Below are 10120 nucleotides of genomic sequence, written 5' to 3'. Positions count from 1 at the left end.
TTTTTTTCTTTTTTTTTTCTTTTCTTTTTTTTCCCAGTTCTGACATTGGTTTGGTCTACCTACTGCAGTACTCTAGGATTTTAGTTACTGAATACTGCAGAGGCCTGGAGCTTTAGGATATTCCTCACTGCTCCTGCTCTTCCTGCAGTACATAACAGTTGTGGTTTCTGAGATTGCTCAGCATATCTTAGGCTTTTTACAGGATATTTAGAGGTGCATGTCCTGTGACTCTACAGGTACTGAAGCAGCTGTTCTGCAGCTCTTTCTGAAACCATATGTCCTCTAGCTGCATGCTGCTCTGGAATCTGGACTSAGTGAACCAGGGGAGACTCTCCCAGACCTGCATTCCTAAAAGTGCAAGGAACAAAAATGAAAGCAAAAAGCTTTTTTGTGAGCTTTTTCTTAGAAGTAGTAGACAGTCCCAGCCCTGCAGTATATAACCTTTTYCTGACTGAACAAGAAATTCATACATTTGTGGGAGGATGTGGCTTTGCATCTCCATCCATAGAGTAGTTGAATCGTGAAGAATTTGCACAGGATCTGAGGTGAGGTTGGGAAGACAACTGAAACTTGTATGAGGAGAAGAGTAAATGATTCCWTTTCACTTTAATGTTTCCATATTCTCATGCTCAGTAACTGCCATCTTGCTGAGAACMTCTGGTACAGCTAACAAATCCACTAAGTGCAACAAAGAAACTTTATACCTCCCAGTAGGAGAAGTCTGAGGTGGGAGAAGTGTTGGAAATCTACCACGTCATTTCTGTGGAGCGTGCCTTGTTGGGAGTCTTGCCTTTCATAATCCAACCTGAAGTTTTCTGCTGTATAGATTTTTGAATCCTGCATTTTTGCAGTGATGTGTTTTGCAAGYGAAGTTAGAGCACTGCATCCACTCCATCTCTTTTACAGTAACAACTTTTGCAATGATCTTTGTATAAATCAAGGGTTTGCTTTTGAGCTATATATAAAGGGAGAATGAATTTCCTGCATCACTTCCTCATTCTGCTTGCTTGATTCATCTGTGCAGCATGATCCCATTGCTGGTAATCATTAGTTGCAAAACAGATACAGTGCCATAAACCTACCTTTTTGTATAGTATTGGTTTACAGATAACTATAGCTTTTCTTTTTTAAAATCCATATAATTATTTAGGTTGACTTAGAGTCTATGTGCTGGTTCCTGTGTAAATTACATGTAATGTTATTGGCTTCCTGCAATAATAATAATTCTAACAACAGAAATGGAATAGAGATATTTGAATGCAGAAGGTCTGTGAAGGTTATGGAAAAAATAATGTAAAATACATCCATGTGCARGTGTTTGAGATTGCTGACACCTTAGCATCATGTACATGAAATAATAATTTTTCAGATCGTCTAGTAGTAGCTCTTTTGTAATGACTTTAAGATAAAACAAATACAGACATCAGCCTTTAATCTAATTTTGCCATRTGTTTCTTCACAGCTTCCTGTAATGGGAGGAGCCTTTATGGACTCACCCAAYGAGGACTTTAGTACAGAGTACTCCTTGTTTAACTCATCAGCCAAYGTCCATGCAGCTTCTTCCATGCAGAATCCGCCAGAAGAGACATCCCGTTCTTCAAATGATGCCATATTATTATGGATTGCAATAATYGCAACAATTGGAAATATTGTGGTTGTGGGAGTGGTGTATGCCTTCACCTTCTAGGATGACTGACACACTGACCACAGGAAGCAAAGATAACTGCAACAGTATTTGTTGTGTGTATGTATGTATGTGTGTGTGTGTATATATATGTATATCTATATAAATACATATAGGGACTTTGTTGATTAAGTTCTGCCACAGTCAAGAAAATGAAATGTAAATGAATCACCTTGAATCTTGATGGCAGAAAGCTTGGTTGCAATTGAAAATTGTATGGAGATGAGAGCTTTAGTCATGAACAGACCCAATCCATGTTTTGTATAAAAATGTAATGAAAGCGAGGCCAGCGTGGGTACGGTAAATACAAAAAAAAAAAAAAGTGAGATTTATACAGAAAGTTCTTATTTTTTACTATTTAGATTTTTCTAGCAGCTCTTCTGGGTTTTKTCAGCTTTTTTGTGTCCTTTTTTACTGTGCTTTTGATTGGTATAATGCTGTATGAAATTGCTTTAATCTTTTTTTGCTGGACATCTTAGTTTTTCAGATGGAGTAATGGTAGTGATTAACTTGGTTCTGATAGAGTACAAGTTAGTCTATGTTCAAAATTGTGACTCTTAAAGTTATGGCAGGCAGATAAATACTATCTAACACTTACCTTTTAATATCAATTACTGGATACGAACTGATACTAAACCTGTCTGCTGTTTCCAGGAGGAGGCACAGCTATTGCAAGGCATTTCTGTCTGCTGGCAATCTGCATTCCAGGTGAAGTGTTAAGCTCCTAGTTCTGTCTAGGAGTACTGGATTGCAATGACAACAGTGGTCCATAGGTGTGTCCCTTCCACAAAACAAAGTCAAATACCATGCTTTTCACCTCATTRTGTTGTAATCTAGATTTCCCTACAGAAGCTGTATACTTACAAAGCACATTGATGAATCAAAGGAATGTGGGGAAATTGTGAAGACTAATTAACTGCAAGTGATGTCTATGAGAAGAGTACAATTGAAAGGAAGGCTAGAGGCTTTTACTGTCATGAGGCAGTGACTGCAAGCATCAGGTATGTGCTGAGATATAAATAGCATCAGAGTATGATAATTGACAGATTTACAAATGCTTATGCCTAAATACTAATMTATCTCTTGGGGTTCTGATGAGGCTTCTGGAACTGATTTTTATATATATACCAGCCTACTTCTGGTAACAACTCCAATTAGTCATTTGGATTTGTCCTGTCAAGGGACAGTGTTTTCATTGTATTATTCCCATAAGCAGTTTCATTTTYAAGAGCTGTATTTTCAAAACAGGCTCTAGCCTTTCTTGCTTCAGAGATTATAAAATCTTCATGGAAGAAAAAGGAATCAGAAATCTTCCTTTTTCCCTTAAAAAAAATAAAAAGTACATAAAGTATCTGAACTTAGAATTTATCTGCTMCTTTCTCAGAGTCTGCATGTAATGTGTAGGTCTCCTTTCTCATACAACTGTTACGTTAATTCCAGAATGCCTTGATGCCTTGTCTGCAGGCACAGAGACTATTTTTGACACTTGCCTGCCTCYGAGCTTAAGGCTGGACTAAGAGCTGCCAAATGTATAGAAAGGTTTGGATTTTCTTCTTCCCCTCCCTCCCCCCTCCACCTTAAGAAGCAATTTTCCTGCAGGGCTGGTGGGTAGTTGCTTGAATTAAAGCAGCATGCCTAAATCAGTATTTATTATCACTGTATATATTTACTGTGTATATTTTTCCCCTTTCTGTGAGCTGGCCTGTAAAGCTGTCCTGATTCTTTGGTAGCAATTTGCTGCCAGTCACTGAAGACATCCTTGAAACTGTGTGGGAGGCCTCCCAAGGCTCCTTCTCTCCTCACTCCCTTTCCTCCACGTACAGAGTGGCTGTCTTTTCAAAAATGTCACAGTGATGTTCCACAGTAGCCTGTGTAATTGTGATTGTGCACTCCTCCACTGGATGGGGATCATGGAACAGGATGCAAACAGAGCTAGCAGGAGGGAGAAAATTAAATTATTTGGAGGATAAGAAAAACAAAGACAGCTCACAAGAGGTATTGAGTTCCTATGCATTTGGTTATTTTCCTGTTTAGAGACATTATTTTGCGAAGGTGGCTGAGGTCAGAAGAGGTCTGCACTTAGGGAAAAGTTTGAGAAGCACAGTTCTGGAAGATCTGTAGTACAAAAAGCAAATCTTGTCTGATAGAATAGCTATAGTCTTAAATAATATAAAAATGATAACTTTCACTACCCTGAAATAGATATTTTCTTCTTCATATACCAAGGGTTTTAAAGAACAGAGAAGCTATATAAGCTGTGTACCCATCCTTTTCTTACGCTCTGTATCCTCTCTCAGAAAACCCCCAAGCGGTTACGTGCCTGATCTTGAGAGAAGCTGGAAAGCTGTAGACAAGCTTSCAGTACAGAATTGAGTAGGACATTGGTGTGTGAACATGCAGGACCATGCAAATATTTTTTAACRCACTGTCCCCACAATTTTCAGATATTCTGTTGCCCTGGTAACAATATGGTAATTACCCAATGGGATTATTTTACTGCTTAATGAATTTACCAGTGGAGTGCTTTCTTTAAATTACCCAAGAATATTAATCTAAGTGCAATTAGCARTGTTTGCATTTCTCCCCCAAAGCACTGAACCAAATTCTTCACTCATGAAGAAGAGTGTTTGAGAGGGAACAGCAAAGGATTGCTTCTGCTAATAATGAAAATGAATGACACATTTGTGTTGCTTTTCCCAAAGAAAGTGCCCTACTTACATGTGAAATTGATAGTAATTGCARGACTGCTGGAAAACAAGTTCTGCCTCCCTCATCCAGATCACCCTCATACATTTTTTCATCATTAGAGGTTGAGCTGCCAAGRAGGCCCAAACAGAACTTTTAATTAAGTAATTGGTCTGACAGTGACATGGAAAAACATGGTGCAGACAGCAAGCACAGGCATTTGTTATCTCACAGCTGAARGTACTAATGATGCAGTTTTTCCTGYTAATATTTTTAGGATRCAAGTATATTATTGCATACAAGACTATGCAGCATGTTGTCAGGTATATTAAAGATTTTGTGTCCCTAAACTGCAGTGGATAAAGCTGTTTCAAAGTCTGATCATCTTCGATACTGGTAACATGCTTAGCAGTGGGTTGCACAGTTGTGATATGGCCTTCTTTCTCAATGTCATGTTCTGACCTGATGCACTGTGAACACTTCTGTCTTTTGCAGGGTAAAGGAAGGTTTAAATTCAATCACTGCAAATGARAACTACCTGTCATTAAGAAAGTTCATAGAAGCAACAGCAGGGAGTGGAAAAAGAAATGAAAGGCAGAAGTTTCACAGGCATGGTCCTGGGAAATRTGTTAACCTAAACTTTTCCTTAGAACTAGGCAATTGGAAAACTGCTGTCACTCACTCAGGGGTGATGAGGAGGCCCAAGCACATTCCTCAGAGCATTTCTCTGAAGCAGTTTTGCAAAAGCAGAAAAGGCTTCTGTACTTTGCTAAGCATTTTATACATCAGCATCAGAGCAGGATTCCACTTGCAGATGAAGATCTGTAAATAAAAGCACTTAATACAGATAACTCTTACATGATTCTGAGCTGAGTTTGTTCTGCAGTAGACAAAACAAATACTCTGAATGCAGTATTAGACCCCTAATATATTGTAAACATCATCTTACAAACACAAGCAATACTGCCTGTGCTCTGCAAAGTTGTTAATGAGTTGTGGGAAGCAAGGAAATAAACTGGATGCCCTAACAAGTCTTTTCTAGCCATGGCTTATAGGAATCTATGACAACAGATCAAAAATCAAAGAGTCACTTAACTTTTTTTTTTTAGCCTAAGCAGCCAGCAGCTAGACGAGGCCGCTGTGTGAGGCTAGAGGGTCTGCCCTAATCACCATCATTAATACTTTCCTAAAATAAAATGAGGATGTATTTCCATACCAACACATTTGCAAAACTGAACAGAAGATTTTGAAACTGATGAAACAGCAGCAGTGACAYTCATTTGCTATAAGTAATGTTTAGCCATTTAACTGGGAAAGTGAGCTGACAAATAATGAGCCTCTCCAAAATCCTCGTTTGCGATGGGACTCGAAGGCAGTCAGCGTACCAGCAAAATGCTGAGCAGTCTGTTGTAACAAGTCCCAAATCAAGAGAGATTAGCACCAGCTAGCTCTTACAGTCTTATTCTATGCACCCATTTCAGTTAAAAGGAAAATTCTCTTTTGTGTCTGGGAGTAAGCCAAATCAGGAATCCCTAAAGATTGTTATGTGTTTTGTCTATTATTAGACACTTTCTTTTTACTATCCTGGTTCTTAATATTCTTTCACATTTCTCTGCAGGCTGCTGAGAGCTATTAATTTCACATAGCTCTGCCCTTTGATATCATGTAATTTTACTGGGTTTCCTGTGGCTAATCACAGAGCAGAATCTGGAAAATTACTCTTTTTAAGGATGATTTCTATTATTAAGAGAAACAGGCCAAAAATCAAAATCTCAGATCAGAATACTTGTATGCTTTTAAAGCTTTCAGAGCTCTGAAGAATGGGATTTCATCTGGTTAATTCTCAGAAAGAAGAAGGGCAGCCAGGTCTCTGGTGATAATGTCAGACATCAGAGTTCTGACAAGCAGAGCTTAGTGCTTCATTAATTCCTATTCTGCCCTTCTGAGCCCTGCTGACTTTCTGGACACACAGTTAAGGGAACAAACTATCAGGTACAGCATGTCCTTCCTCATTTTACAGCTTGCTAACCCTCAGAAAAAAGTGTTTATTCCATTACCAGAAGAAGAACCAGAGCTCAATATTCTGCTAGGTATATTTTTATCAGTTAGTCATCATAAGATAAAGATAGGGACAGTTTAACCCGTGGTTGGCCATTTGGCCCTGACCTGGGAACATCCTGAAGAGATAAATCCTTCATTTTAAAAGCTCCCACTACCCTTTATCTGACACTGACTTTTCATGTTCCTTATGCGGCCCCTCTTTGTCTTACCTCTTGCCTTTCCAATTCAAGATGGAGAAAGTGAAGTCATCACTAAACTCTTCTGTGGATATGTGAAGAACTTGTAACAGGCAGGGAYCAGCCATCTGCCGTTTTCCCTTCTGGTGCTTCAGGCACAAAGTCCAAGCATCTGGCCAGAAACCTCCACGGGAATATGCATCTTTGCAGAACAAAATACATGGCAATTTTATCTCCTTCTGGCCTGTACCAGGGTGTTTACACCAAGACAACGTGGCCAGGCCTGCACAGATAAAAAAAAAAAAAAAAAACAATTTTAGAAAATTGCATCCATGTCATCTGGCTAAAGTGAAGTCAATGCAAACTTTACAGGCTTTTATGCTAGATCAGCCATCTAATCAATCTTTGGGCTATATAGTACAAAAGGGCAACCTGATTTAAGTGACACTACTTTCTACAGGTTTATTTGGTAGAAAAACAAAAAGAAGTCCCCACATATCTGAATAGAGACCTTTTACCCCCTTTTGCACTTTTCCCCCCCCCCCCCCCTTTTTTTTTGTCCTCTATTTCTTTCTGGATCCTACTTTTTCAGTAACCTGTTTTGGGAACTACCTCAACACAGAAGAGAAAGGAAGAAGGCTGGTTATACAGACCTGTCACATGTCTAATCATATCAAYGTACTGCAAATTCATCCTATAAAGCCAGGCTTCTCCACGTGTCATAACTAGACTTGATCTATTGGTACCAAGGCAAATATCCTTTTGTATGAACAAAACTGGTGTTTTCTTTCTTGGGACAGTTATGCAGGCTCTTTTTTTGTTGTGCACACTAGTGAAGATTTCTTTTCAGGCATAGAGAAGACTTGAAAAGCCTCYAATTTGGTGGAATACATGCAAGATTGACCTTCCAAAACTAAACTCTACTTACTCTCTCCCTGAGAAAGTAAAACACCTAGGTTTCTTATGCATACAACACAAACAAATTGAGAGCATTTGTAGTAGCATCCCTTACTCTCCTCTACAGCTCTATGGCAGTAGATATGTATTATTCCCACACTTATTGAAAGGGGAAAACAGAGACAAGTCACTCTTCAGGCCTGTCTCAAAGGTCARTACACAGTCCTTTAGACTGAGAATGAGATGATTCCTCTTTCCTGYCAAAGTACCTTGATGTGAACTCACGTCCCTTTAAAACCAAATGCCACCAAAATGTGTCTCTATGCCTTCATTTTATTTCTCCTCAGTTTTCTTTTTTACTCTGGCATCAGACCATGCAAGTATTTGGAAGCCCAAAATTTTCTTCTGCCCTTCCTAATCACCTCTGTTGATCTTCACAGTGCTACCAGACAGACATCAGTAAAATAAGGTCTCTTCTTGGAGATAAATCTTAATCGTTAGCTACCTTAGCAAACTGCAAAGACTTTCCCTCAAGCAGAAGATTAAGTTGTGCCCATTAAGTTTGGTATCTGTGTTATCAATAGCTATARAACCCAATGCTGTCATTCAGAAATCCAGGTTTTATAAACTGCACCAATCAGTAGCAAATATTTACCAGTCTTTCCATCCCCTCAAACCTCTTGTTATTCTTAGCAAATTAGGATCAGTAGTAATATGCTTGGGGCAGGGAAAAGGGGAGTGAAAGTAGTACTAAGACTTTCCACATACAAAAGAACAGAAAAGTTTAGTCAATCCATGTGGTTTATAATAGGGTAAAGGCCATAAAACCCTAGCCTAGTCAGTCAAGAAAAAAACATCACAATTTTTTTTTAAAAAAGACTTTTTCCAGTGTGCTAAGATATGGATATTTCAAATCCAGTCATACCTGTTGTTCTCAGCTGGACAACTAAGGTGCTATAGCCTGATAGCACTTAATCRTTTCTATATCTCATTTTGAACAAAAGGAAATTTATTCTAAGGTGTTGGGCAGAACTGAGAGGCTCTGAAAAAAACTCCCTCAGAAGTCTAAGCTTATTCTGGTATTGTTGCAGGAGCTTTCTGAGCCGCAGTGATTAATGCCATATTGCAATTCCTGTGGAATTCAGTCCCATTAATGAGGAATAAAATGAAGTTATTGCAGATCTAGGTCTAAAATTCTGTTGAGTTCTGACCTTCACAAGGATGCTTGAAGTTCCTCGTCATGCAAACTGCTCTATCCAGAGGGACCTTTGCCTCCTCCTGAGTCAGCTGGATTAATRACATCTCTAAAGTTCTAAGTTTGCTTTGGTAGATCAACTTGCATGACTAACTCTGGGTTGCTGGTTTTTTATTTTAAATACTTCTAAGGATGTCTATGCTTTTCTAATAGAAAGGAAGAAAGAAACCAGCACATTGTATTTTTTTAAATACGAAGGTAATAAAAACAAGTCTGAATATTTTGATAGATATGCTGGTAGGGTATATAATGTAGCAAATTGTTGCACTAGTTTTTCTATTGTCTGAGCACATATCCTCAGAAATCTTTGTTCTTTCTCTAGTTAAGGTCTCTTTCAGTTCTGAAGCTATAAAGTTGGAAGAAGTGGGTTGCAAAACTTCAATGAAATTTTTAACTAATGTAAATAAAKCCAGCTGCTTGCTTTCTGAGGTAGCCTGTAATATTTATTTTTTTTCTGTTATCTCATTGTCCCAAATATCACCTAAAATATTCTTTTTCCAAAATGCAAACTAAATAGTGACACTTCTGGAAGTATCTATGCTCCACTCATAATTTGCAGTCATTTGGAAAGGACCTCTTCMTTCAGCTCATGTAAAACACAGGCTTATAGGAGTCCTTTAATATGTGCTGTTATTTTTATTAATTATCTTCAACAATTCTCGTATTCTTTCTCTCTGTTATTCTCTCTTGTACAGTAACAGGTTTGCAGGGCTTCTCTGTATTATTTTTATAGTATAGGGGTTGGTTTATTAAAAAAAATCCTTTATTGTTGTAATGATTGTTCTTGAAATGTGGATCTATATCTGTGAAAAGGAAAATAACTTAAATAATACCCTCTGTTTTCTCTAAGTTCATTGTATTTAGCAAGTTTAGTTAGCAGAAATGTACTCTTTTAAGCTCCTGTTACATTCTTTTCAAATTACTAACACTATTTTCACTATATATGTACTTAATATTGGTTCATTCTTTTACTATGGTGAAAATGACAAGTTTTGTTAACATCAGAAGGAAATTGTGTTTTTGGATAAAGTTCTTCAAATTGATGGCTGCGTGTGATTTTCCTTTTATTGTCAGTTTACTTGACAGTATCTAGAAGYCTGTAAACATATCTATTTAATTACCACCTCTGGTGACATACTGACACTCATTATTTGTTGCAATTTACCAATCTGCGTGACTTGTCAGCCTTTGGGAACCATCTCCGTTACACATTCGGCACAAAAAAAAAAAATGCCGTGAGTTTTTCTACAGGAGCAAATTAACCCACTCTCAAAGTCCAAGTGTCTCAACACATTCTGGAACCAAAACCAGAGTCTCAGCTTCTTCAGACTTCAGCTCAGAAGTCCTTGTGGCACAAACCCT

The 10120-nt window shown here is 38.1% G+C and overlaps 1 protein-coding gene across 2 annotated transcripts in view; it reads left to right on the top strand.

Annotated features, from left to right (window-relative positions):
- CUNH14orf132 (chromosome unknown C14orf132 homolog) overlaps window positions 1-9757 on the top strand; it is a 45501-nt gene extending 35744 nt beyond the window's left edge. The window contains exons 2-3 of one of the 2 annotated variants that reach the window (XR_014897361.1): window positions 1463-2685; window positions 5479-9757. Coding sequence is in view for 1 of the 2 variants with exons in the window: in XM_085317489.1 (XP_085173615.1) it covers window positions 1463-1687 (225 nt within the window). In the remaining variant the exon portion in view is untranslated. Of the gene's footprint in view, window positions 1-1462 lie in introns of both variants that reach the window. The other variant, XM_085317489.1, reaches the window with a different exon arrangement.
- The last annotated feature ends 363 nt before the right edge of the window (window positions 9758-10120 follow it).

The sequence above is a fragment of the Rhea americana genome, unplaced genomic scaffold (genome assembly GCF_003343005.1).
Source record: "Rhea americana isolate MKP2758 unplaced genomic scaffold, rheAme1 scaffold_5, whole genome shotgun sequence".
Classification (NCBI taxonomy): domain Eukaryota; kingdom Metazoa; phylum Chordata; class Aves; order Rheiformes; family Rheidae; genus Rhea; species Rhea americana.
The sequence above is the reverse complement of the archived record's forward strand: the minus strand, read 5'-3'. Positions and strand labels throughout refer to the sequence as shown.